Source organism: Lepus europaeus, chromosome 19, assembly GCF_033115175.1.
Source record: "Lepus europaeus isolate LE1 chromosome 19, mLepTim1.pri, whole genome shotgun sequence".
NCBI lineage: Eukaryota > Metazoa > Chordata > Mammalia > Lagomorpha > Leporidae > Lepus > Lepus europaeus.
In genome coordinates, this window is record NC_084845.1 from 12,830,516 (window position 1) to 12,857,881 (window position 27,366).

Sequence of the window (27,366 nt, forward strand, 5' to 3'; positions counted from 1 at the left end):
GCAATACCCACCTTTTCCGAGCGCCCTTTACTAACATGGCTGCCGCCGCCAGGCCGTCTGGGACTCGTAGTTCCGCCTTCGAGCGCGCACCGGGCGCTCCGGGAACGCTCTGCATGCGGCCGAGATGGGTGCTGGGAGTCGTAGTTCTATGCCCGAAGCCTTCCCCTTCTGTTTCCGGTGCCGTCACGGGACAGAGCAGTCGGTGACAGCCCCGAGGGCCCCCGCCCCGAGCCCATGGCCGAGCCGGATCGTGAGTCGGGGGCCCCGGTGGAAGGGTCGGGCCGCGCCGGGGCCTGGCCGAGGGCTGCAGGCCCCGGGGCCCGAGGGCGGGCGCGGGGGGCTGGGAGCGCAGGCTACACTGAGGGAGCGGGGTTCCGAGGCTTGCAGTTAGGTTGATCCACACTCGCGGGGTGGCGGGCCTCTGGGTCGCGAGGTTTTAAGGGTCCGTTTACCTCGTCCGTGTGCCACGTTACTAATGATCGTGTGTTTCTCACACTTTGGTTGCTGAGGACCCTCGTTACTGAGGACAAAAGTTGCCGCGGTCCCGGTTGCTAAGAGCACCTGGTTGTCAGGGGCAACCGTAGGATGCTAGGGGTGCCCCGGTGTCCCGTCCCGTCCCTGCAGTTCCTGTGCCATCACCTCCACCGCGCCTCCTCTCCCAAACCCGCCTGCAGCCCGAGCCCCGCTCCCTCTGCCTCGGAGCCTCCCTCCCCGCACTCACACACTGCTCTGCCCTGCCTAACCCTTCCTAAGCTTCCTCCGGCCTTTCTTCCCCACTCTGCCCCCACTCACCACCTCTCCCGCCAGCCCCCTCCCCTGCCGCCCTCCGCTCCGTTTTTGCGCCCCACGCCCCACGACCCGGCATAATCAGTCGGCGGGTCTTCCTGCCGCCCCCGCCCCCGCCGCGTCCACTTTGAACCCTTCATTCCCTCTTAACCATTCCCCCCACTGTAACCACGTCTGCTCCCCCTCCTCCCCCAGCCTCTGACCCTCTGGAGACCCAGGCAGGGAAGGTGCAGGAGGCTCAGGTGAGATGGGGAAAGGGTGGAGGGGAGGAGGAAGCTGGACTCGTTCCCACATCCCACTCTGGGGGGAGGTGGCAGAGGGGAGACATTTCCCCCGGGGCCCCTCGCCCCGCCTTGCAGGGGTGCAGCCTCTTGGGGAATGGGGGGTGTTGGGGACCTCCGAGAAAAATGTACAGCCTCAGCCCCAGGCCTGCCTTCCTAAACTTTCCTCTCTCTTTGCTGCTGCCCACCCCCCTTCCCATTCCTTCTGAACCTCGTTTGTGTTGGCCCTGGAAGAGCCAGGGATCCCCTCTGGTCCCTGAGCTCCCCAGAGTGAACTTGGTGGGTCATGGAGCACCCCAGCCAGGCCTTTCCCTCGGAGAACCCCCAGGCTGGACCGAGATGTAGACGCAGCGTAGTGAGTGAACAGTGACTTAGAACATAGACGAGGTGAGGAGGTGTTCCATGGGACGGCTGCAGCTGTGCGGAGACCGGGCACGACCGTGCGATGCAGGCTGGGGGCGGCCGGCTCACAGCAGCCTCGGTTAGCTGTTCACCGGCTGTTTAGCCAGCCAGGTGCTCTGCCTAGTGCAACATCTCATTTCATCTGCCCAGCACCCACGTGAGCGGTAAGACCTATCGTGGCCACCGTAGAGATGAGGGATTTGAGGCAGCGCTCCTAAGTGACTTGTGCTCTGTCCCTTCGCTGGAGGAAACCCATGGCACGTGGCTCGCTGCCTTCTAGACCTGGGTGCTGGTCACAGCCAGCATCCCCAGCTCCCCCCACGCAGAGCTGCCCCCATGTGTTGGGTGGCTCCCGCAGGGACTTGCTGTGTGCAGCCAGGAAGAGTGCCAGCCTACCCGCACCCCTGCTCCCATGCACAAACACGCGGGAGACGGCTTCTCACGGGTGGGGCCATGCAGAAGCTGTAGTTCAAATACCACACGGGTACACGGCTGGGCCACGCGGAGGTCCCCAGGGTCTCCTGCTGGGCCGCAGCGCCTGGCTGGCCTGGCTCCTGCAGCAGGGCCACTGAGGGAGGAAAAGCTTCCAGTGTGGAAAAGGGATCCTGGGCCCGAGGTCGTAAATGGCAACATTGTCCGTGACAGGGCAGAACTGGAGCAGGAGTCGGGTAAATGCACTATGGTTCCCGCACACAATGGAACACTATGCAGCTGTGTCAGAGAATGAGGTGGCCTTCAGTGTGCTGCTCGGGGCAGACGCAAGGTGCGGCGCCGCATGGAGGGTGGCCCTTTTACAAGAATGAGTTTTTCTATGCGGAGAAAGAACTCTAGAATAGCTCCACTGAACTGGTGACTTATCTCAATGGGGGTAGATGGGGAAATGACAAAGCCAGTGCCTAAGTTACACACTGTCTAGTAGCCAAGTCTTTTTTTTTTTTTTAGGATTTGTTTATTGATTTGAAAGGCAGAGTGACAGAGAGAGGGAGAGACAGATTTCCATCTGCCGGTTCACTCTCCAAATAGCCACCACAGCCAGGGTTGGACCAGGCCAAAGTCAGGAGCTTGGAACTCCATCCAAGTCTCCCACATGAGTGGCAGGGGCCCAAGCACCTGGGCCGTCCTCCGCTGCTTTTCCAGGCCCATTAGCAGGGAGCTGGATTGGAAGCGGAACAGCTGGGACTCAAACCAGGGCTCAGAGGGGATGCTGGCGTTGCAGGCGGCAGCTTAACCCACCGAGCCACAACCCCGGCCCCTGATGGTCAGCTTTTTTCAAAACCTGTGCAATCTTCAAAAGCAATGAATGCAAATACAATGTGTTTGAAAGGGAGGTTCCTAACCCTAAAGGCCTGGGCAGGTGAGTGATGCGCGGTGGGCGGGGACCATGTGTGGGGTTTAAGCAGGAGAGTGTGTCGTCAGAACCGCGTTCCTGGTCTAGCACGCAGCAGGCACTGGCTCCGAGGCAGACAGCTCTGCAGCTGGAGCCCGGTGCCGGGCCCTGCTCGGTGGTGACCGGAGACAAAGAGCCCGCCTGTGCGGAGCTGGCCGCGTGGCGGACTGTGGAGACGTCTGTGGCTGCATCGTGAGGCTGGAGCAGCCAGAGAGGAGGCCCCGCAGGCAGAGGGCAGGGGCAGACCTGGAGGGCTGGAGGAGAGATGAGGGGGCAGAGGCCAGGAGCCCAAGGAGGAGGCCAGAGCAGGGGCCCTGGGAGAGGACAGGCTGGACCGAGGAGGAGGGCACAGGCTAGATCTAGGAGGAGGGCACATCAGGGCCCCGGGGAGGAGGGCACAGCGGGGCCCTGGGGAGGAGGACACAGGCTAGACCGAGGAGGAGGGCACAGGCTAGACTGAGGAGGAGGCCACAGCAGGGGTCCCGGGGAGGAGGGCACAGTGGGGCCCTGGGGAGGAGGACACAGGCTAGACCGAGGAGGAGGGCACAGGCTAGACCGAGGAGGAGGGCACAGGCTAGACTGAGGAGGAGGCCACAGCAGGGGTCCCGGGGAGGAGGGCACAGCAGGGCCCAGGGGAGGAGGACACAGGCTGGGCCGAGGAGCTCGGGGTGGGGTGAGGGGTCAGGAGGGGGCTGGGGGCCGTGGCAGAGAGTGAGGGCCCGGGGTAGCAGGCACCTGGCTGGCTGAGATCAGGCCCCAGAAGAGCACATCTCCGGGAGATGAGCCACTGGGGCAGGCCCCGGGGCGCGGGGAGGACTGAGAGGCAGGGAGGCCACCCAAGGTGCGGCGTTCAGGAGGCCGCAGGAACCCTGGGTGTGGGCCGAGGAGGCAAGCAGCAGGGGAGGTGGGGAGAGAGCAGAGGGCTTTTGGTCCGGGCGACACCTAGGGGTGACCTTGGTGAGCGGGCTGCTGTGCAGGGGCAGCAGGTCCCTACACTGAGGACAGGGGACACTGGGCGTGGGACAGCAGCCACAGCCAGCACTTACCGAGAGCTCCCTGCCACTGCACCTGCTCCGGGGTTCCTCCCCACGGCAGCCTCTGAGCCAGGAGCCTGGACACACAGAAGAGCGCCACCCTCCTGGGCACCACCCTGCAGCCCTCCCCCGTCCCTCACAGTCTCGGGCCACCTCCCAGCTAGAGGCTGTCCCCAGTCCTGGGGTCACCCCATCCCCCTCACCTCTCCGGCTCGGCCACCCCGCCCTGCCCCTTGCAGGATTCCGATTCTGACTCCGAGGGAGGAGCAGCTGGCGGAGAAGCAGAGAGTAAGTGGCGGCTGGGCTGGGAAGGCTCAGGGCGGGGGGCTGGGGGCAGCCCCTCAATGCCACCAGGAGCGACTGCCTTCCAAGGATGTGGCAATGGGCCTGGTGCCGGCACCAGGTAGGGTCCTGGAGGCCTTGGGTTTTGGGGAGGCGGGGGATCCAGGGCCCCTGGGGCCACCCATGCTCCCCACTGAACGCCTGCCTGGCATCCGTCTCTCTTCCTTCGGGTCAGTGGACTTCCTGCGGAATCTGTTCTCCCAGACCCTGGGCCTGGGCACCCAGAAGGAGCGGCTGCTGGACGAGCTGACCCTGGAAGGCGTGAGCCGCTTCATTCAGAGCGACCGCTGTAAGCGTCCCTCCGGCCCCCTCCGCTGCCCCTGCCCCCAGCCGCGGGCGCTGTTCATCCACTTCTTTTGTTTATGCATTGTGAGAGATCCAGGTTGAACTGGCTTCAGCCAGAAAAGGTGTGAGCTGACCCTCTGGCTGAATCCAGGTGCTCTGTGCTCTCACTGGTCACCTTTGGCTGGCACTGTTTCTGTGTAGCGATAAAGATAGCTCCTGGCACCTCCAAGTGCAAGTGCTCCCCGCCTAGCAGCTCCACTGAAAGAGAGCATGCTTGTGTGCAGTGATTCAAGCAAAAGAGCAAAGGAGGCTCCAGGGGGCCCAGCTGGGCCGTCCGCCTGGCCCTGGAACAGTCACTGGGTCTGATGGGCCGGGCCTGCTTCCTGGAATGAGGGCGATCACACAGGTTGAATAGCTCTATTCTGTTTTTTAAAGATTGATTGATCTTTTATTTGAAAGGCAGAGTTACAGAGAGAGAGGAGAGACAGAGAAAGAATCTTCCATCCTCTGGGTCACTCCCCCAATGCCTGCAGTGGCCAAAGCTGAGCCAGACTGAAGCCAGGAGCCCGGAGCTTCAGCTGGGTCTCCCATGGAGGTGCAGGGGCCCAACGACTTGGTTGGCTGGAGCTGGGCCAACCCGAAGCCAGGAGCCAGCAGCTTCCTCCTGGTCTCCTGGAGGTGCAGGGCCCAAGGACTTGGGCCATCTTCTGCTTTCCCAGGCCATAGCTGAGAGCTGGATTGGAAGTAGAGCAGCCGGGACTCAAACTGGCATCCATATGGGATGCTGGCACTGCAGGCCGGGGCTTTAACCCGCTGTGCCATGGCACTGGCCGCATGCCTGCATTTTGTCTATGACCTGTTGCATGAGGTCAGGCGTGGAATTTTCCATTTGATGTGTCAGGTTAGCGCTCAAAATGTTTGCCATTTTGACCCATTTTGGACTGCATCTGTAATAGTGTCCATCCACCCTGAGGGTCCTCGCGGAGGGGTGAGCGCCGAGGCTGGGATTTCGGGGAGCCAGGCAGGTGCCCATTGGCTGGGCCGCCATCGCGCTGAGGTTTCTTGCCGTGGGCTGGGCTCACCAGAGTCTGAGAGGCCAGGCCCTCAGCAGTCCTCGACGGGAACAATCGCCCCTTTGAGGGTCCTGAACAGCCTTTTGTGAAGGAGTCTTCTCCGGTTTCCCCATCCTCCTCCGTGGCCCTGGCCGCTGCCTCTCCCGGGGAGACCAGGCAGCTGTCCGGAGCCGAACTCCGGCTGCGCGGCGCTGGTTGCGTGGGTTCCTGGCTCGGGGCGGGGCCTGTCAGAGGGCATTCAGAAGTCCCGCAGCGACCCGCGCAGGTCGGGTCGCAGGCCCCGGCGAACAGATCACAGGCGCTTTTTGTGATCTTCACATCACACGTAAGACGGGAGTGATCTGGACAGGGACCCGAGGCACAGGCCAGCGGCGACTTGGAATAGGCAAATAGCTGGCCAGTGGCAGAGCCTGAACACTCAGCCTCCACTCAGCCCCCTACTGGGTCCAGCCAGCCCCAGCCCAGACAAAGCCAAGGGCCACCCTGTGAATGCCTTGACCTTTGCCTGCCTTGCTGTCCTGCCCTGGACAGGACACCTGCCTGGCTCACGGGGTGTCGCACCTGCCTCTGTCCGTCAGCTGATGGGCAGGTGCCCAGGGTGCATGTGGCAGGGTGCCCGCTGGGCAGCACCGGGCTTGCGATGTGGTGCCGCCGCCTACCATATCCTGCCGCCTTTAGTGAACGCAGGGAGAACGGGGGCTGCAGATCACCACTGGGAGCAGGAGCGGCCCGTGGGGCCAGCTCGTGGCACAGGGATTCAGACTCCTAGGAGCACCCACACCCCGATCGGGAGCGAGCACTTCCAGTCCAGCTTCCCGCTAATGCATGTTCTGGGAGGCATCAGGTCGTGGCTCAAACACGTGGGGCCCTGCCACGCACGTGGGAGACCCAGATAGAGTTCCAGGCTCCTGGCTTCAGCCTGGCCCAGGCGCAGCTGTCGTGGGCATTTGGGGAATGAACCAGCGGATGGAAGGCTGACTCTCTCTGTTGCTCTGCCTTTCTGATAAATAATACATTTTAAACCCTTTTAAATAGCCGACGTATATACAAGGTCTGCTCGGTGCTGGGTGCTGGGTACCTTATTTACATTGACTCTCCCAGCAGCCCTGCAGGTCAGTGCTGTAGTTATGCCCATTTCACAGAAGACGAGGCTGAAGCCCAGAGTCGAGATACCAACCGTGTAGGACCCCATGGCCCCCAGGAGCAGGAGAGCCAGGCCGTGAAGCCCCATCCCTGGCCCCACCCCTCACTGTTCCCTGCGTGGGCTGAGAGTGGCAGGCCTCAGTCTTCCCCTGAAACCCCCCGCCCTCGGCTGGCCGCGGGGTGTTTCATGATGGACATGAATGACCTGACAAAAGAGCACGCAGAACGTGCTAGAAGTGCATGGTCCTAGCCGGTGCTACGGCTCACTAGGCTAATCCTCCGCCTGCGGTGCCAGCACCCCAGGTTCTAGTCCAAGTTTTTCCTCTTCCAGTCCAGCTCTCTGCTGTGGCCCGGGAGTGCAGTGGAGGATGGCCCAAGTGCTTGGGCCCTGCACCTGCATGGGAGACCAGGAGGAAGCACCTGGCTCCTGGCTTTGGATCGGTGTGGCACACCGGCCGTAGCAGCCATTTGGGAGGTGAACCAACGGAAGGAAGACCTTTCTCTCTCTCTCTCTCACTGTCTAACTCTGCCTGTCAAAAAAAAAAAAAAATAGTGTGTGGTCCCCAGAAGCGCTTGCAAGGTGGAGTGTGCCAGCATCTCCCTGGGCCCCCCACCCCTCCCCCTGAGGTCCCAGGGGTTTTTGTCCAGATGTGATTAGAATACTAGGTCAAAATGACACTAAGTTCAAGTCATTGCAATTGGTGTTGCTTCTTTTATATGTATATAATTTTATTTATTTGGAAAGCAGAGTGACACAGAGAAGGGAGAGAGAGAGAGAGAGAGAGAGAGAGAGAGAGAGATCTTCCATCCCCTGGTTCACTCTCCAAATGGTTGCAAGAGCCAGGGCTGGGCCAGATGAAGCCAGGAGCCTGGAAGTCTCCCCTGGTCTCCCACACGGAGGCAGGGGCCCAAGTCCTTGGCCTGTCTTCCGCTGCCCTCCCAGGCGTGGTAGCAGGAAGCTGAGCAGCTAGTTCTTGAACTGGCGCTCTGGTAGGAGGTGCCAGTGGCACAGGCGCTGAACCTGCTGTGTCGTAACACCGGCCCAGTTGGTGTAATTCCTAACAGGCAGGTTCTTTGTCCCCTTGCTGTCCTACCCTTTGGCAGTGTGACCCTTCCCCCAGCCCGCCTGTGAGGTGGGGGAGGGCCATGATGCCCCTGGGGCCTGGCCTGGGGTACTGCCCCAAGTGACCATGCATGTCTCCCCAGGTCGCAGGATCATCTGCCTGGTGGGCGCTGGCATCTCCACGTGTAAGTGTGCCCTCCCCAGCAGCTGCCCCCACATCAGGGCCGGGGAGGGTCCCCGAGTCACGGCTCCATGCCCCTCCCCACCCAGCCGCGGGCATCCCTGACTTCCGGTCTCCGTCCACCGGCCTCTACGCCAACCTGGAGAAGTACCGGCTGCCCTACCCGGAGGCCATCTTTGAGATCGGCTACTTCAAGGTGTGTGCCACCAGCAGGGGGTGGGGCCTCCGGGCTCCAACCTCCATCTCACCTGGGCACCTGGCCCTGTGGCTCTCTCTCCCACAGAAACATCCGGAACCCTTCTTCGCTCTCGCCAAGGAACTCTATCCCGGGCAGTTCAAGGTGGGCTTTTTTTTTTTTTTTTTTTTTGAGAGAGAGGGGAACAGGAGAGGTTGAGGAAGAGTGGTCATGGATGGGTGGGCCCCTTTCAGGGCCTTTAGTTTGAGGTTCCTGGGCCCAGACTGCTCAGGTTCAACTCCTGGTCCCTCCTCTTCTTGTCTTGTGACCTTGAGCCTCCGTTTTCCCATCTGTAAAATGGAGTCGATGCTGGTATCTGAGACGTAAGCGAGTTAACCGTGCCCACTAGAGCCTGGAGGCTGGAGTCAGTTGCCCGGGTGCGGAGCCCGACCCAGCCAGCCAGCCACCGCCCCGTGCCTCCCTGTCCTCTTCTATGACATGGGGAAAATGGTGGCCTCTCGCTGGCGCGGCCGCTGTGAGGCTTCCCTGGGGGAGAGGCGCGGCCCGGCCCGTGTCTGACCGCGCCGCCCCTCCCTGCAGCCCACCACCTGCCACTACTTCATCCGCCTGCTGAAGGAGAAAGGGTTGCTGCTGCGCTGCTACACGCAGGTAGGCGGGGCCGCGGGGCGGGGGGGGGGCAGGTAGGCGGGGCCGCGAGGCGGGGGGGGGGGCGCAGGTAGGCGGGGCCGCGGGGCGGGGGGGGCGCAAGTAGGCGGGGCCGCGGGGCGGGGGGGCGCAGGTAGGCGGGGCCGCGGGGCGGGGGGGGGCGCAGGTAGGCGGGGCCGCGGGGCCGGGGTGGGGGGCGGCGCAGGTAGGCGGGGCCGCGGGGCGGGGCGGGCGGCCCGCTGCGTCTTGGCACCTTCCCGGTGCTTCCTTGCCGTGTGCCCTGCACCAGTCACTTCCTTCCTGCCTCAGTTTCCCCTTGTGTAGGACAGGGGCCTGAGCAGCTTTGCCCTCTCCGTCTGTGGCAAGCCGGCCGCCACCTCCTTTTGGGGCCAGCCGCGGGGTCCCACAGAGGTGTCCGTGGTGTCTGCAGGAGGACTGCTGGCCAAAGGCGTGCAAGCCGAGCGACTTGCTCTGGCGCCATCGGGACACTGGGACGGTCTCTCCACAGGGGGGACCCAGGCCTGCTGTCCTACAGGCTCGGCCTCGGCGGCCCGGGGTGCTCGGGCGGAGACGAGCCGGTGGGACTTTGGGGACCTCGAAACTCTAATGTAAAAGATGCGTGCGCTCCCCTTTGGTTTTCTGAGTTCACCTAGAAACTGTACCTTAGCACCCCAGATGATAAAACAGAAATGGCAGTGGAACATGAGCCAGAAGACCCGGCTGTTTGCATCTGCAGCCTCCGAAGCCGCCACCAGGGGGAGCAAGGAGCCTTTGTTAGGTCCAGATTTCTCATGGGGCAGGTGTGCCCACCTGGGGCCGGCAGTGGTGGCAGAGGGTGGGACAATTGCCCCCTTCACCCGGCTGCCCAGACAGTCAGGACTTGACCCGCACAGCTCGCTGGGAGCCGGGTGCTTTCCCGTGTCGGCCACACCCAGCTGTGTCTATCAGCTAGCTGTCACAGTGTCTCTGAGTGGCCACCCCGTGCCGGGCCCTGCCAGCTGTGAACACCCTGACTCCACGGAGCTGATACGGCGGCCAGCACGGGGCTATGGCGCCCGTGTGCCTCCCGGTGATTGGTCCCGGGGACACCCTCAGCAGGAAGGAAAACCGGAAGTGCCACATGGATGCCAGTGTGCACGTGTGTGCACGTGTGTGTTTGTGTGTGTTTGGGAGGGTGTGCGTGCTGTTGTGAACAAGGTGGCAGGGACAGCTCACTGAGAAGGCGACATTAAGCAAAGCCCTGGCAGGAGCTGAGGGAGGGAGCCTTGGGGTTATCTAGAGGAGTGTGTTCTGAGCAGGGAGCAGCAGTGCTAAGGCCCCGACGTGAGACAGTCCGCCGTGGGCCCGAGGGAGCGATGGGGGGGCTGTAGGGGAGAGTGCAGGAGTCACGGTCAGGGAGGTGACCCTGTGGTACCCTGAGCCAGGAATGCAATCCTGCTGGTCTCTTGTGGGTTTGTATTAGCAGGAAGCTGCGTCAGGAGCCAGAGCTGAGTAGTCTTTTTGTCTTTAATCTTTAAAAATTTATTTGAGGGGCTGGCACCGTGGCATAGTGGGTAAAGCTGCAGTGCTGGCATCCCATGTGAGTGCCGGTTCAAGACCTGGCTGTTGGATTCTGTCCCGGTTGCCCCTCTTCCAGGCCAGCTCTCTGCTATGGCCCGGGAAGGCAGTGGAGGATGGCCCAAGAGCTTGGACCCTGCACCCGCATGGGAGACCAGGAGAAGCTCCTGGCTTCGGATCAGTGAGACGCGCTGGCCGCAGCGGCCATTGGAGGGTGAACCAATGGCAAAAAGGAAGACCTTTCTCTCTCTCTCTCTCTCTCTCACTATCCACTCTGCCTGTCAAAAAAAAAAAAAAAAAAAAAAGACCTGGCTGTTCCACTTCCAACCCAGCTCCTTACTGTAGCCTGGGAAAGCAGTAGAAGATGGCCCAAGTGCTTGGGTCCCTGTACCCGCCTGGGAGACCCAGAAGAAGCTCCTGGCTCCTGGCTTCGGATTAGCACAGCTCCGGCCATTGCGGCCAGTTGGGGAGTGAACCAGTGGATGGAAGACCTCTCTCTCTCTCTCTGCCTCTCCTTCTCTGTGTAACTCTTTCAAATAAGTAAATAGATAAATAAATCTTTAAAATAAATTTTATTTGAAAGACAGAGAGAGAGAGAAAGAGAATCTTCCATCCACTGGTTCACTCCCCAATTGGCCACAGCAGCCCAGGTTGGGCCAAGCAGAAGCCAGGACCAGGAGCTCCATCTGGGTCTCCCATGTGCGTGGCAGGAACTCAAGCACTTGGGCCATCTTCCACTGGCTTCCCAGACACATTAGCAAGGAGCTGGGTGGGAAGCAGAGCAGCCTGGACTTGAATGTGTGCCTATGGGATGCCGGCGTCACAGCAGCAGCTTGATCTGCGCTGTCACAATCCCAGAGCCGCGTACAGCCAGGCGCTCCAAGATGGGACACGGGTGCAGAACCGCCAGGCTGAATGCCTGTTTCCCCCTCCCCCATGCCTTTGTGTTTTTTAAGATTTATGTATCTGTTTTTAAATTTTGTTTATTTATTTGAGAGAGTTACAGAGAGAGAGGTAGAGACACAGAGAGAATCTTCCATTTGCTGGTTCACTCTCCAAATGGCTGGGCCAGGCCAAAGCCAGGAGCCAGGAGCTTCCTCTGGGTCTCCCACATGGGTGCAGGGGCCCAAGGACTTGGGCCATCTGCTGCTTTCCCAGGCCATAGCAGGGAGCTGGATCGGAAGTGGAGCCCCCAGGACTCGAAACGGCACCCATAGGGAATGCTGGCGTCACAGGCTGAGGCTTAGCCCATGTGCCATAATGCTGGCCCCCAGGTGCCATTCTTCCTGAGAGCACACAGGAGGCTGTTCCAGGCCCACGTGCGGTCTGCAGGCTTTACCCGTTCCTTGCGATATGTGACGCATGGATTTAATGTAATGCCCACATTTAAGATGCGTAGTACACAAAGTGTAGGAGGTGGGGGAGATGTTCCGTGCTGGCGATCCACGAAGCCGCTGCCTGCGCCCTATTCTTCCACTTCGGCCAGCTGAGTCACTGACCCCGTTTGCTGGGACTCACTGCCCTCTCTGGGTGAGCTCGCAGATGGGCGCTGTCCAAGCTGTGTGTGCTATTTTTACCTCAAGACACCGCCTGCATTCAAGACAGCAGTGTGGTGCTTGTGTTCATTCAAGTCGCCCTGACCTCCAGGGCCACACAGCCCTGGGCTCAGTTACCAGCCTCCCCCCTACCCCGGGGGGTGGGGAGGGGTCTGCAGAGAGCTCTTGGAATATGCATAGAGTGCAAATCCCGCTGCTGCTTCTTAAAGATTGTCTGTTTGTTTATTTAGTTAGTTATGTGAAAGGCAGAATGACAGAGCAAAAGGGAAAGACAGAGAGAGTGAGCCAGCGAGCAAGAGCGTCATCTGCTGGTTCACTTCCCAGGGGCTTACAATGACTGGGTCTGGGCCAGGGGAAGCCAGGAGCCAGGAGCTTCATCCCGGTGCAGGGGCGCAAGCACTTGGGCCAGCTTCCGCTGCTTTCCCAGGCCGTTAGCAGGGAGCTAGGTGGGAAGTGGAGCAGCGGCGAGGCTTAGACAGGCGCTCATACCTGATGCCTGGATGCCGGGCTTAACCCGCTGCGCCGCTGCACCAGCACTAACACGACGCTTCTGAACAGCTGAGGCTTGTTTTGTAAGCGCTTTGTCTCCATTTCTAGATTTAAATAGAAATGTCACAGTCGTGGAGAGCACCCCAGCACCCCCTTCCTCGCTCTCCTCAGCCTATAGACAGTTTGGTAAATACACAGCCACAGAGCGTGATGGAGGGAGCTGGCTGATTCTGGAGACGTTTAAGGATGGACTTCGGAGGCTCTGAGCGGTGGCCTGTGAGCCACGTGCCCCGCACAAGGCTGCTCCCGGGCTCTGGGCTGAGCTGTGCACCTTGCACGGGGCAGCCTCGCCCACCCAGGGGAGGTGACGCGTCTTCCATTTGCGCAGGCGCACTGAGGGCCGCACCCCGTGTTTCGAGACACAGACTGGGCCGAGGCTGGCCACACAGGAGACCTCGCACGTTAAAGGCCAGGCTCCACACTCTCCCGAAATGCGGAGGAGCAGGCTGGACCCTGGACAGCTGTCGGCTGGAGCTGACTGACGGCTGCCCGGTGTAGGGACCGCCCGCCATTCGCCCAGGCTCCTCCCCACGGCGCCCTGTTGGCAGCAGCACCCCAAGGCCAGTGTTAGTTGCCAGTATCATGGCGCCTCCATCGTCGCCTGTCCTGTTGTAGGGAGCCAGTTCCACTTGCCAGCTACCCCGGCGCCGCGCCGCCCTCCGGTGTCTCCCGTGGAGCTGTCCTATGCGTAGGCAGATACCGACTCACAGAGGCGTGTCTAGTCGGCCGTAAGGTTTCGCTCCGCAGCGGGCGGCAGGCACGCGGGCTGCAGTTAGCTGAGCGGGTGTTTGACAGTGATGGAGACCCTACATCCCGCACGGCAGTGGCTGGGCTGCAGGCCCGGCCCCACTTCTGATCCGGCTCCCTGCTCACGCGCACAGGCAGCAGTGACGGCTCAAGTGCTTGGGGTCCCTGCCGCCCACGCGGGAGACCGTGATGCAGTTATGGACTCCTGAGTTTGGCCTGACCCAGTCCTGGCTGTTGTGGGCATTTGAGGAGTGAACCAGCAGGTGGAAGATTCTCTCTCTCTCTCTCTCTCCCCCTCCCTTTCAAATAATAATAATAAAGATCGTCTCTCTTCGTGCTTAGCTTGTGCCAGTACACCCTGGCGTTGGTGCGGCGCTGTCGGCTCCTGCATGTCCCAGAGCTTGGCCCCGCCAGTTAGCACAGCACCACTCTGAGGGTGGTTTTTTTTTTTTTTTTTTTTTTGCACCCGGCACACGCTCTCTGTGTTCTTCTGCAGCTCTGTCAGCACCCCCTGTGGCCCTGCCGCACTCTGTTTTCTATTGAAGTGACGCCAAAACATAGCAGGTGTTGTGCAGCACTGAGGAGTCGCCCTGCCCCTGTCCTCCCCGCTTTTCCCTTGTGGGACTGCAGGCACCTGTGGTCAACCACTGCTCCACCTACTCAGCGGAAAACTCCAGAGATCAACCCGTTCGCGTCGCACGCTGTTGCGAGTAGCACAAGGACATCCCGGGCCGCCCTGCTCTGTCCCTCCATCCTGGCCGGCTCAGGATTCCTCCCGCTGGCCCCCACCCCTGCTCGCTGAGTAACCCTGCTGGTCACCAGGCTGCTTGTCGGGGGCCAGCGTTCAAGTAGCCAGCGGCTCCAGGGCACAGGAGGCCTGGGCAAAGGTGGCAGCAGGGGGGATGGGTGCTCGCCTGTGCCTGGGTGGCCTCGCAGGCCTCACAGGGAGCTGCACACGCGGGCCTGGGCTGTCAGTGACAGGTCTTCCGTAGAAACTGCACTTTGACCTTTGCACTTGGGTCTTTTTTTTTTTTTTTTTTTTAAGATTTATTTATTTGCTTGAAAGGCAGAGTTACAGAGAGCCAGAGACAGAGAGAGAGAGGGGTCTTCCATCTGCTGGTTCACTCCCCAGTGGCTGCAATGACTGGAGCTGCGCCAATCTGAAGTCAGGAGCCAGGAGCTTCTTATGAGTCTCCCATGTGGGTGCAGGGGCCCAAGGACTTGGGCCATCTCCTTCTGCTTTCCCAGTCCATAGCAGAGAGCTGGATCAGAAATGGAGCAGCCAAGACTCGAACTGGTGCCCATATGGGATGCTGGCACTGCGGGCGGCAGCTTTACCTGCTACACCACAGTGCCATCTCCAAACTTGGTTCTTTTCCCAGGCTAGCGAGACACAGTGGAACCCTCTCCCCTGAGGGGACCAGCTGAGGCCACACTGCGCGCCGTGGTGCTCGGGTCAGCTGTAGTTGGCGCATTCCCCACTTGCAGTGGGGTTATCAGTTTGGGATCTGTCGTAAGCTGAGGAGCATCTGTGTACACAGGGCTGGGCACTGGGCTCGGCTTCAGGCATCGGCGGGGGTCCTTGGGTTGCGTCCCCTCTGACCAAGGAGACTGCTGTGGTTCTATTGCGTGCTATTTAGTTGTTGTGGTGTTTTGTTTGGTTTTGTTTTTGGATTTATTTATTTGAATGGCAGAGGGAGGAGGAGACAGAGATATTTATCCACTGGTTCACTCCACAGTGGCTGCAACAACCCAGGCTGAGCCAGGCTGAAGCCTGGAGACAGGAGCTCCATCCGGGTCTCCCATGTGGGTGCAGGGGCCCAAGCACTTGAGCCATCTTCTGCTGCTTTCCCAGACATGTTAGCAGGGAGGTGGATCAGATGTGGAGCAGCCGGGACTCGAACTGGTGCCCACATGGGATGTCGGCACTGCAGGCGGCGGCTTCACCCTCTGTGCCACAGCACTGGCCCCTGCTGCTCTGCCTGTGGCACGCACCTTGCGGGCTCGCAGTGAGGGAGACCGTTAGACTGAGTCGAGCAGCACAGGCCGATGAAGGCTTATAGCAGCAAGGGAGGAGGGCGGCTGCGGGTGTGGGGCCGGGGGCCCCCTGGGTTCAAGTGGCAGGAACAGCACTGTCTGCCCTTCCTGCTGCTTGTGGAGTCGCCAGGGGCCTTGGCAGGTTGGCAGTGGGCGGCGCCTGGCAGGCCATCTGTGCTGTCTGCGGAGGCATCTGCCGGCACCTGCCTAGCAGCGCTCCTGGGGGCTGGGCATCTGAGAAAAACCACAGAGCACACACGTTCCTGTGGGAGAGAACGTGCCAGCTTGTTGAATATGGAACGCTTCTCTGTCTCAAAAGGATTCGGGCTCCTGCGCCGTCCACAATACAGCCTGTGGTTAAGAACCCTGGCTCCTAACAGGAAAACGATGTGATGACAACCAGAGAAGCCCTCCTGGTTCATTTATTTATGTCAGTGCTTGGTCAGGGCTGCCACACACAGTGGTGCAAGCTGGGCAGTGCCCAAGGATGTCACATCTGAGGCAGGTCCCTCTGCAACAGAGACATTATAGACCTATGTACTTAAAGTGTTGGGCTCCCACAAAACACCCTACCTGAAACAGCAGAGTTAAAGTGGCATGAATTTGCAGGGAGATGCCATTTGGGCTGGAGGTGACAGGGGCCTGGGCTTGAAGACACTTGGGTTTGGGCCCCTGGCGTGAGCAGCAGTGATTCTAACCCTGCCCGGGCACCAATGAGATGAGCAGAGCGGCTTTCAGGTGCACCTGCCGCTTGCTCCTGCCCCCCTCCGCACTCTGTCCCCGCCGTCCGCTGGCTTCAGGTGGCCTTGACTCCTGCTCCAGTTTATTTCTTTTTTAAAGATTTATTTTATTTATTTGAAAGGCAGAGAGAGGGACACACACACACACAGATCTGCCATCCACTGGTTCATTCCCCACAGCTGGGGCTGGTCCAGGCTGGAATCCATCCGGGTCTCCCATGTGCTGTGACAGGGGCCCAAGCACTTGGGCATCTTCTGCTGCCTTCCCAGGTGCATTAGCAGGGAGCCAGGTTGGAAGTGGAGCAGCCAGGACGCCAGAGTAGCAGCTTAATCCGCTGCGCCAGGCCACCGGTTCCACCTCCTGGCTGGTGAGGAGGGCGGCTCTCTGTTGACTCCTCTTCCCTCTGTCTCCCGTACAGAACATAGACACCCTGGAGCGCGTGGCTGGGCTGGAGCCAGAGGACCTGGTGGAGGCCCACGGCACCTTCTACACGTCACACTGTATCAGCTCTCTGTGCCGGCGCGAGTACTCGCTGGACTGGATGAAAGGTGAGGGGCTGGGGGCTCCATGAGGCGGGGAACAGGGCCTGCTGGGCGCTGGGCTCTGTGGTAGCGGCCCCCACCGGTGGGAGGTGGTGGTGCACGCCGCTGTCAGCCAGGCCCTCCTGAGTGCACACTTCAGACCGTGCTCTGCAGGTGGCCTGTCCCCGAGGCCATGAGACCGCAGCTCTGGGTCCGGTCAGGTGCCCGTCGCACCTGCCTCCCTGGCCTCTGGAACATTCTGGGACGAGACGAGCGAAAGGCTCGTTTCTGCGCAGTCCACGTGGCAGCCCCTTGCAGCCCGTGGCTGTTGAGCACCGTGCCTGGTACCCCCCGGGAGCCGAATCGCTCATTCTGCTTCATTTTTGTTCCCTGAAGTTGTTCAAGTCGCATGTGGCTTTGCGGGCCCATTGTGCACGGTGCAAACACAAGCCGCGGCTTGTGACGGCCGGTGTGGGTGTGCATCGGGACGAAGGAGCACCGGCCACACGGGGTTGCGGGAGCCGCCGTCCCAGTTCACACGGGGCCAGAGCTCCAGTGCCCCGAGCCCGAGGCCAGGGCGAGCCTGTCGCCGACGTCCATTGTGCTGGCTGAGAAGCCGCCTGCTGTGGCCGGACAGCCGTCTCTGGCATTCTTTATGCTCAGCTAACAAAGCCGCCGGTGTCCACGTGAGAGCGGCAGCTGCAGTCCCCCGGGAGGGTGGCCCTGCTGAGAAGTGGCCAGCTGACCGCCCCCGGGCGTGAGCTCCTGAACAGCAGCCACTGCGTGCAGCTGGTGGCGGGGGGCTGGGGGCTGGCGTACAATCACCCCCCCAGGGAGCGTCACCCACAAGGCAGCGTCTTGTGCACGACAGACACTCAGGCAGCACTGTGCTGGCGTGGGCTGGGTGAATGAGTTAGAATTCTGAGGGCTGCCAGTGACCGAAAGCGCATTCAAGCCTGACAGGGGTGGGATTGTCCCAAGGCAGCTGCACCAGAGGCTCTGTCATGGGTCCCCAGGTTCTGTCGCCGTCCCTGCATCATCGGGGGTTCTCCCTCCACTCCCACTCACCCCCATTGCCAAACCTGGCAATCACCAGGCCCCCCTGACCCTGGGGAGCCAGGGACGCCCTCGAAGAGCCCCCTGGAGTCCAGATATCCTGTAACAGGGCAGACCCCACCCCAGATTCTCCCAGGCCCAAGGGGCGTGTCGGTGCCGCAGCCCCCAGCGCCAGCCCCCAGGGCCCTTTCTCCCTCGCTCTCCCCCACCCAGAGAAGATCTTCTCGGAGGTGACTCCCAAGTGTGAGAAGTGCCAGAGCGTGGTGAAGCCTGGTGAGCTGGGGCCGGGGCTGCCCAAGCGGGCACCTCCCCCCTCCCCCACCCATCCCTTCCCACAAGTCACGCGCTTCCGCCCTTGGCCTGTGCGTCCTGGGGAGGGGGCAATTCTGTCTGTCCCCCGGCCGTCTCTGCCCTCAGCCCGCCTCTCCTGCTACCTGTCCCCACTCCGTGTCCTTGCTCTGTGTCCCCACGGCATCTTCCTGCCCCTGTGACCATCCCCCGTCTCTTCCTGCCCTTGACCGTCCCGTCTCCGCGGCAGACATCGTATTTTTCGGCGAGAACCTGCCGGCGCGCTTCTTCTCCTGCATGCAGTCAGTAAGTGCGCGGTCGGCTGCGGCTGGGGCCCTGCTGCGGGGGGCGCGCGGGGCAGAGCGGCCCAGCCTGGGCAGCGGCCGGGGCCCTCACCGCTGCCCCCCTGCAGGACTTCCTGAAGGTGGACCTGCTCATCATCATGGGAACCTCCCTGCAGGTGCAGCCCTTCGCATCCCTCATCGGCAAGTAGGTTGGGGGCCAGCGCTGGGCGGGGTGGGGCTGGGCACCGAGGCTGGGCCAGGACAGAGCCTGAGCACTGAGCCCCGCGTCCCCCCAGGGCACCCCTGTCCACCCCGCGCCTGCTCATCAACAAGGAGAAGACCGGCCAGGTGAGAAGCCTGTGCTCATACCTCCCCTCGCCCGCCTCCCGCCTCCTTGCCTGGCTCCCTCCTTCCCCACCCCCACCCAGAGGGAAGCCCCACAGGGCAGTCCCGAGGCCTCTAGGGACCTTCTGGGCTGAGTGACAGGTCGCAGCGTCAGCTGAGGAAGTAAAGCTGTGTCTCTGGGGACTGAAGGGCAGGGCTGGGCGAAGGAGGCGCCGCTGGCCGGGGACCTGCTCCTCTCAGCTGTGCCTCCCTCCTGGGTTCCCACGACAGGTAGGGACACCCCGGAGGATCCCGAGTGCACAGGGCCCCTCCCGTCGCTGTAACTCACCGCCCGGTCACGTACAGCACCCAAGGCAGTGGCAGTGCCGTGTCGGTAGCTGTCACACTGTTTTGTGGAGGGAATAAAGTCAAGGGGGAAATCTGTGTTTGGGACAGACGTGGTGTTTCTCCAGTACCTTCAACCCCTGGCGGTGACTCCAAGCACATGGGGCCTGTACACGGCTCTGGTGGGGCGTCTCTGTGGCCTCACCGCCACCACGGCCCTGTCGGGGACCCCAGACTCCCCGTTCTACAGACAAGGCTCCTGAGCCACAGAGGGGCCGAGTCCTTGAGCAAAGCCACAAAGCCGGGTGTACAAACCCCGCCCTCGCCCACTCCTCCCCCCCCTCCCCGCAGACGGACCCCTTCCTGGGGATGATGATGGGCCTGGGAGGAGGCATGGACTTTGACTCCAAGAAGGCCTACAGGTGAGGCTGGGGGGCAGGGGGCAGGGACCTCAGCCAGGCCTGGCCGTGCCGACCCTCCTCCCCACGCCACAGGGACGTGGCCTGGCTGGGGGATTGTGACCAGGGCTGCCTGGCCCTCGCCGACCTCCTCGGATGGAAAGTGAGTATCTGGATGACCCTAGCCTGCCCCAGGAGCAGACCCGGGACCCTGCTCCTGCCCCCGCCTGACCTCTGACTCCTGCGCCCCGCCCTGCAGAAGGAGCTGGAGGACCTTGTCCAGAAGGAGCACGCCCGCATAGATGCCCAGCTGGGGCCGGGGACCCCCAACCCCACCACGGCAGCCTCCCCCAAGACGACCCCACTGCCTGCCCAGGAAGAGGCCAGGACTGCGGAGGGAGAGAAACCTCAGTGACGCTGCCCCTCCGGGACAGCTGAGCCCCCACCAGCCCTGGGTCCCTCTAACTTGCAGCTCTCATCCGGGGAGCTCCAAACACCCTCCGATCTTTTTAACAGTCCCCTCCCAATGCTGGGGACCCATCACCCCCACTCAGCCTTGGCAAGCCTCTAACGTCTCCCAAGGGTCTCTAACTGCCCACAGCTCTAACCTCCAGAGTTCAGGAGCCGCCCCCCTTATCCTAACTGCTCCTGGAGGGCCGGGCTCCACAGCCTCTAACCTGTCCCAGCTGTTCCTGGGTGCCTGGGGCCAAGAACACTACAGCCAACCTCCCCCGAGCAGGGCATGGGCCCTCCGAATGTCTCTCATGCCCAGTGGGCATGGAAAGGACCACCAACTGCCTCCAACTCCCAAAGTGGCTGCGGGGCCCCCGGTCCTTGGGGCCCACCTCCCATATGGTCCTTGGGGCCCACCTCCCATATGGGGGATGGGCAGAAGATGTTGCTTCTTGGAGACAAATTAAAAGCAAAAACAGAAACAACTAACCATCAGCTGTGTGGCCTCTCTGTTCCTTTCTGTAGGTGCCCAGGGAAGGAGCCGGAGGGAGGGGTCAGAGCTGGGGCCACTCAGGAAACAGAACCTGTGCCGGCTCTCAGGAGATGCAGAGCCAGGGGCGCCGGGGCTTCGTGCTCTGAGCTCTGGACTCCCAGCCTGGCAGAGTCCCTTCCCCCAGACCCAGTGACTTAAGGCGTAAGGGCCGGAAAGAGGGGAAGGTTCAGATACCCCCCAGCCCCGCCTCTTCCCCTGCCCGTTCAGCTTCCTCTCTACAGGGGAGACTTTCACTTCCTGCTCCTCCAGGCCTCCCCTCTGAGAACAGGTAGGGGCCCCCAGGGACCAAGCATCTGGCATCTTCACCCTCCCCCATTGCCACCCTCTGGCCCCAGGCAGCTGCCCCACCCAGCCCTCCTGGGCACCAACCATGAAGACAGGGCAGGCATCTGTCACCCTCTCCCCACCCCCACCTTCCTGCTGTCCCCTGGCCGGTGCACCTGCCCTGCCTTCCTCCTCTCCGTCACCCCGGTCTTCCCAGGCTGGCTGACTGTGTAGCTGTTTATTATCCATATGCTAGGGGCACCCCTGAGAGGGTGGAAGCTCTGGCAAGGGCTGGGTGGATGGATGGGTGTCTGGATGAGTGCGTGGACAGACGGACGGATGTGTGGGTGGTTTCCTGCTCCTGGGGCTGCTGTGGGGAAGGTACGCAGGAGTACCCACCTCTGGGCAGTGGACATACAGGGTTCCCTGTAGAATCCTTTCTTCTTATCTGTATGTTCAAAAAGTTCCTGAGGGTGCTGGAAATACTGCCTCCATGCCCTGGGAGGGAAGGAAGAGGGAATGTTGCATTGCGTTTGGCGAATCTATGTAGCATCTACTATGGGCTGAGGACTTCTCCAGGTAGCCCCATTCCTACGGCTACACTGGGGGTTACCATCATGAGATGTTCCCCACCATGTGGAAAGCAGCTGTTGTCTTGAGTCCTCTCCTTACAAAGCTGGCCTCTCTCCTGGGACTCCCCGATCTTCCCACCACCCAGCAGTCACATCACCCCTGGGGTGGGGGTGTTAACCTAGCCACCAAGAGGCCCTGGCCCCATATCAGAGCACCTGGCTTCCATTCCTGATTCTAATTGCCTGCTGATGCAGACCCTGGGAGGCATAGTGTTGGCTCGAGTCATTGGGTCCCTGCCACCCACATGGAGACCTGGATTGAGTTCCTGGCTTTGTCCTGGCCCAGTTCCAGCTGTTGTAGGCATCTGGGGAGTGGAGTTGTGGAGGGGAGCACTTTCTCTCTCTCTACTTCCCCCAACCCCACAAAAACTAACCCCTGGCACAGCCAGGGGCCTTGGGAATCCACTCTGATTAGTCAGGGTCCCTGCCATTGTGGTTGCAAAGATTTTGATCATTATTCCCCCTGGGCTGAACAACTCTGAGTCTCACCTTCCTCCCCACAGAGGCCAGACCATGGCTCAGTGGCCATCTGCATCCTGAGTATGGCCCAGCCAGAGGACCAGGCCTCTGCAGCCCCCACCAATGGGGAGAGGTGAGACTTGCCGGCTCCAAGGTCTCCATCTCCTGACCTTGGGCCCAGAAACCTCTTCCATCCATTGCCCCTCCCCGGAACCCTGAACCCCAACCTAGCCCTTTGTCTTTGAGCTGCCCCTTCCTGCACCTTTAGCCACCCCTCTGTGTCCAACTGCCACCTCTGACCCCTGACCTGGACTCTGCACACCCCAGGTTGGTTCCATCGCAGGAGAATGGAGCAGGCGAGACCCCGCTAGGGGTCCTTAGCATCTGGGAGCCACTTCTGCGCCTGCAGAGGACACAGGGGGTGTGGCAGGTCCCAGAGCTGGGTGCCCAGGGTGCAGAGGCCATGCTGGAGCTGTGGCCACTTGGGGTGAGTGTGACAGCTGGGCACCCATCCTGACCCTCCCCATGACCCCTATATCGGCCAGGACCCTGCTGGCTGCTGCAAACCCAAGAGGCTACTTATAGATGCAAATGACGGAGAAAAACGCAGAGGTGGGTGTAGTTGCTATCAGAAAGGTCTGGATCCTGAGCTGCAGGCAGCCGACTGAATTTCTCTCCAGGCCATGGCTTGGTTTTGTTTTCAATCATGGGGAATTCTGGCTGTTCAGAGCTGCACGTCACAAACACCCATTCTTCAGTGGCTCTGACCAACAGGGGGTGCATCTCTGGGACGTGATGAGAAAGGCAGCTGCTGGCTCTGGGCGCACAGCTCAGCCTCAGCAAGGCCAGCCTCTCCTTGTGGTACCTTGGACTTTCCTTGTGGTCGCCCAAGGACTGCCCCGGGTCCAGGCAGGAAGAAGGGAGACACAAGTTGCACCTGTTTCTTTTACCAGGAAAAGCAAAAAATCCTTTGCGGTGGATTCAAAATATTCCCATGGGGGATGGGGAGTGGTATGTTATAAAGCTCCCCTGGGAGTTGTGCAGCCGGAGCTGAGAGCCACTGCCGGCATCAGTCACCACCACCTGTTAGAACCAAGATTTCTATTAGGAGCACAGCTGGGAAAGATTTTGAGCAGAAACAGCAGCTGTCCTCCACTGGCTGTCCCCAGCTCAGGGCACATCCCACCAGCTCACCAACTCATGCACAAAGAGACCTCTCTCCAAAGAGCTCCGACAAAAATCCCACGGCTGAAGTCATTCAGTTGAGCTTGGGTCACGTCCACCCCTGACCCCAGCAGTGGGCAGAAACCACAGGCATCCCATCGGCTCGATCGGGTGCTGGTCACCCACTGAGGCCTTAGGGGAAAGAGCCCCCTGCCCCTGGGCTAGGAGTCAGGAGAGAGTTTCCCAGAAGGACACTGGGGCATAGAACCTAACACAAGAGAAATGAATGCTGGACACCGCGCCGTCCTGCGTCAAACTGATCCCCCACCCCCACCCCAGAGTTTCCTGGTTACAGGACATGACCCCAGCCATGCTCTGGTGTTGAAGACAGGACCTGCTCCTGGAGAAGTCAAAACCTACAAGATCCAGAAGCTGCCTGGAGGTGAGGCCCCTGTCCCGAGGGTCCAGTGCACAGCATATTTACCACCAAGATCTTTCAGCTTTACTCCCAGAACGTAGGCATCCCCCTCCGGCCCTCTGCTTCCCTCACCCAGGTCTGAGCCCCCAACACGTCTTGCCCGGACCCCTGCCCTCCTCCCATCCCTCCCTCTCCACAATTCATTCTCAGTACAGTAGCCAGAGTGGTGCCGTCAGACGTCAGTCACGTGTTCTACTTCCCAGCCCCAATCCTGCAAAAGGCATGTGACATAAACTCCAAGAGGCTGGCGCTGAGGGCGTGGCTAGGACACCACTTAGGGTGCCTGTGTCCTTATTGGGGGTGCCTGGTGTGAGTCCCAGCTCCTCCACTTCCAATCCATCTTCTCCTGACGCACACCCTGGGAGGCAGCAAGTGATGGCTCAAGTAGTTGGGTCCCCGCCACCCATGAAGAGGTCTCGGATTGAGTTCCAGGCTCCTGGCTTCAGCCTGGCCCAGTCCTGGCAGTTTGGGGAGTGAACCAGTAGACTGAAGATGGATCTCTCGCTCTATTTCAAGTATATAGATAAACGCTCCTCGGCACAGGCTAACAGGTGCTGTGTGATCCACCCCCATCCAGCCCTCCGCCTACTGCCCCTTGTGCGCTCGGCTCCAGCCACACTGCTCTCTGCTCTGGTGCTCCGCACCGTGTCTTCCAGCAGAAGGGCCTTTGCTTTGTTCTTCCTGCACGAACGCCCCGCCTGAGTGGTTGCCCTACCTCCGTCCTCCAGGCCTCCGCAGAAGCCCCACCTCCCCTGACCATCACAGCGGAGATCGCTCCACTCCTTCAGTCGCTCCGTCTCCCTCCTAGCACTCAATACAGCAGACACGTATCTTTGTGTATCTGTTTGCCCATTTCTCCCCCGTCCCCAGCCCCACTAAAAGTTAGGCTAGAGGAAGACAGCGAACTTGTCTCCTTTCTGACAACTGTATTTCCGGTGCCTGGACATAAGAATTTTTTTTCTAATGCACGAATCCTATTTGGTGGCCTAAGTGGGATGCAAGGGTCAAGCTGTGGGGGATGGGGCTTCTGTGTTCTGAAGGTCTTGGGTGGAGTGGGGGTGGGCTCCCAGCCATGGGAAGAGGAGGCTGCCACCCTCCAGGTGTTCTTCCTCCCCTGCCCCCCTGCCAGGTGTGTTTCTAGAATCCTCCAACCTCTGCATGCCAGATCTGCCCCACCTTCTGGCCTTCCTATCAGCCAGCAGGTAGGTGCCACCTGTCACATTAACAAGGGATCCTCTCCCCAAGACACCCCACCCACACTGGCTCCCGCTTTTCTTCTCTCAGGGATGTTCTGCCCAGAACACTGCTCTTGCCCCCTTCTGCTCTAGGGCGTGGAGGTGAGCACACAGGTGAGGCATGATCCTCCAGAGGGGACCGCTTGGAGGAACCTGGTTACTGGGGTGGAGGGAGCTGAGGAGCTGGACTTCTGGGGCCTGAGTGAGGAGGGAGCCAGAGACTTGGAGCTCAGAACCCCCAGGAATGGGAGGCTGGGAACTAAGCCCCCTGCGGGACCCTTGGTCACATGGGACACTCCCACCTTCCTCCCGCCCCAGGCGCTCTGCAGACTGGCAGGGTCCAGGCTCAGACCTCAGCCGGGGCACTCTTGGTGCTCAACCAGCTCTACCTGGAGACGCACTCGGGCTTAGGGGTGCAGCAGGCCTCCCAGGAGCCGGAGCCGGAGCCAGAGCCTGCCCAAAGGGAGTGTCCAGGTCAGCTGGGGGGGGGGGCTGGGGGGCTGGGCCCTGAGGGAGAAGGAAGCTGCAGCCGCTGCTCTGCGGGACCCCCCAACCACGTCCTCACATCCAGTCCCCAGGAACCCCGGGCCACACCGGGTCTCCTGGGTGGAAGGGCCGCTCAGCCTGGAAGTGCAGTGTCTGGGGCCAGCTCTGGCCAGCCTGGAGGAGGAAGAGGAGGAGGAGCAGGAGGGGGCGGAGCAGCTGCAGCAGCAGGAGGATGACTGTGAAGATGAGGAGGAAGGCCCCGAGGACGTGCTCACCGCCCACGTGCGGGCTCTGGCCAGGGCACGGAGCAGCTACGTGGCCCGGCAGTGCCGGGACCTCCGAGTGCGCCTCACCTCCTATTCCGGGAGCCCCCACAGGCCGGGGGACCCGGCCACCGAGCTGCTGCAGGACGTGAGGCACCTGCTTAGCGACCTTCAGGACCACCTGGCGAAGGACCCCAGCGTCAGAGCCATCTTGGGGATCAGGGGGCCTAGAGACCCCCAGAAGCACGAGAAGCTTGGTAATGGGCAAGACTGGGAGGGGACCCCGCGGGCACGCCCATGCCCACACTCGTGAGTGGCCAGCAGCTAAGCCGGCGTGGCGGTCAGCCGGGTAGCCAGAGTCAGCCCGGTGGCCCCGCCCGTGTCCCTGCAGGCCCCACGGTGGAGGCGGCCGTGTGCCGGGCGGTGCTGGCGCCCCTGAAGCCAGCCCTGTGGATGCGGCTCCGGACTCTCCGCGCTCCGGAGCTGCGAAGACTGCGACGGCGGCAAATGGCCCTGCGCGCAGGGGCGGGGCCGGAGGGGCAGAGCCCCGGGCCGGCCCGCCGGAGCCGCATCCACGCGCGCCTTGCGCGCCTCCACGCCGCCTGCGCCCCGCGCCGCAAGGTGGCGCTACTGCTGGCCGTGTGCAGCGACGTGTACGCGAGCCTGGCTCTCGGTGAGAACCAAGGTAAAGGCGATGGGGGTGAGGGTTGGGGTGGGGGTGGGGGTAGGGGGTGGGTGGCCACGCAGTGGGGTGTGGGACGGCGAGAGGGCTGGGGAGCCGGGGGGAAGGCACCTGTGCGCACCGCGAGGGCGCAGGTGGCCGGCGTCCAGGCGGTCCGGGCAAAGTGGGATGGGAGGGGGCAGCCGGATAGCACAGCAGGTGCCGGCGCGCCCTCACGCACCCCAGGACCCGTCCTCCGCCTTCCCCAGAGCCCCAGGGGGCCGACGCCTTCCTGCCGGCGCTTACAGAGGAACTGATCTGGAGTCCAGACCTCGGGGAGACGCAGCTGGACGTGGAGTTTCTTATGGAGCTCTTGGATCCCGACGAGCTGCGGGGAGAAGGTGAGCCCCCGCCTCCAAGGCGCCGGACACAACAGAGCGCCCCCCGCCCCCCCCCCCCCCGAGCCCCAGGCTGCCTTCTCGTGCCTGTGCCTTGGGGTAGGGGAGGGGGCGAATGCCGGCGGGCACGGGCCCAGCGGCCGCCCGGACCTCGCTCTTCGCCCTCAGCTGGCTACTATCTGACCACGTGGTTCGGGGCGCTGCACCACATTGCCCACTACCAGCCCGACGCGGGCCGTGCACCACACGAGCTCAGCTCTGATGCCCGCGCCTCCCTGCGCCATTGGCACCGGCGGCGGACGCTGCACCGACAGGACGATCCCGGCGCCCAGGTGACCGCCCGGCTGGGCGGCAGGTGGAGGGGAGGGTGAGGTCTGTTGCCCTTGTCACCGGGCCTCCTTCCTCTCCCCACAGGCCCACCTGCCCTTTGAGGAGCCTTGGGCAGTAGAGACCGTGCCGGGGACTGGTGGTAATTAGGGAGGCCTGTTCTTGTCCAGCGGGACCCGGCGTAGCCTGGAACCATGCTGACTCCTGCCGGCTGGGGCTTAGGGGCGGCCAGGAGACTGGCCTGACCGCTGAGCCTTTGCACTGGCTGCTCCTGCTTCCTGCGATGCCCTTCCTGTTGCTGTCACCATACTGCTCTTCCCTCCCCTCCCTCAAACCTTTAAGCAGATGTCACCGCTGGGGTGGGGTGGGGTCTCCCACTCTCCCCTAAGAGGGTACCTTCTTTGCCACGACCCTCCCTGCGGTAGACAGAATAATGCCCCCTCCAGAGGTGTCCCCACGCTGGTGCCCAGACTTCCGGGATGTGGAACCTTACGTGGTGACAAGGGTGGAGTGGCCTCCGGGGCTGATAGGGACCAGGGAGGGGCTTCCCCTGGAGCTTCCAGAGGGAGCTTGGTGGTGATTTGAGACCGCCAAGGCCCGTGCTGGACTGGTGACCTCCGGGTGATAATAAACTTGTGTTTTCCAAGCCACCAAGATTGTGATGAGTAATTGCAACAGCAACAAAAAATGAATATACTTCTTTAGCTCGTTTTTTCTCCCCCTTTTATTTGCTTGAAAGGCAAAGGCAGCAGAGAGGGAGAGAGAGATCTTC

General features: G+C 61.6%; 2 protein-coding genes across 3 annotated transcripts; both read left to right on the top strand.

Moving 5' to 3' along the window:
• Nucleotides 1-109: 109 nt before the first annotated feature.
• SIRT2 (sirtuin 2) lies at nucleotides 110-20,161 on the top strand. Of its 2 annotated transcripts, XM_062176379.1 has the most exons (16): nucleotides 153-250; nucleotides 982-1,028; nucleotides 4,130-4,178; nucleotides 4,408-4,521; nucleotides 7,940-7,981; nucleotides 8,067-8,173; nucleotides 8,261-8,317; nucleotides 8,753-8,821; nucleotides 16,424-16,553; nucleotides 17,796-17,855; nucleotides 18,121-18,176; nucleotides 18,283-18,359; nucleotides 18,451-18,502; nucleotides 19,175-19,245; nucleotides 19,318-19,384; nucleotides 19,481-20,161. In XM_062176379.1, the coding sequence occupies exons 1-16, from the start codon at nucleotides 235-237 to the stop codon at nucleotides 19,634-19,636; spliced, it is 1,170 nt and encodes a 389-aa protein (XP_062032363.1). In that variant the 5' UTR covers nucleotides 153-234; the 3' UTR covers nucleotides 19,637-20,161. The 2 variants fall into 2 exon arrangements, with proteins under 2 accessions (XP_062032362.1, XP_062032363.1); XM_062176378.1 differs by lacking the exon at nucleotides 982-1,028 and having other exon boundaries at nucleotides 110-250.
• Nucleotides 20,162-20,455: 294 nt separating this feature from the next.
• Nucleotides 20,456-27,210, top strand: RINL (Ras and Rab interactor like). Its single transcript, XM_062177310.1, has 12 exons — nucleotides 20,456-20,495; nucleotides 21,627-21,715; nucleotides 21,910-22,069; nucleotides 23,086-23,188; nucleotides 24,354-24,426; nucleotides 24,509-24,573; nucleotides 24,778-24,933; nucleotides 25,031-25,465; nucleotides 25,600-25,893; nucleotides 26,139-26,270; nucleotides 26,436-26,599; nucleotides 26,682-27,210. Exons 2-12 carry the CDS (start codon nucleotides 21,666-21,668, stop codon nucleotides 26,742-26,744), a joined length of 1,695 nt encoding a protein of 564 aa, XP_062033294.1. The 5' UTR covers nucleotides 20,456-20,495; nucleotides 21,627-21,665; the 3' UTR covers nucleotides 26,745-27,210.
• Nucleotides 27,211-27,366: the final 156 nt, after the last annotated feature.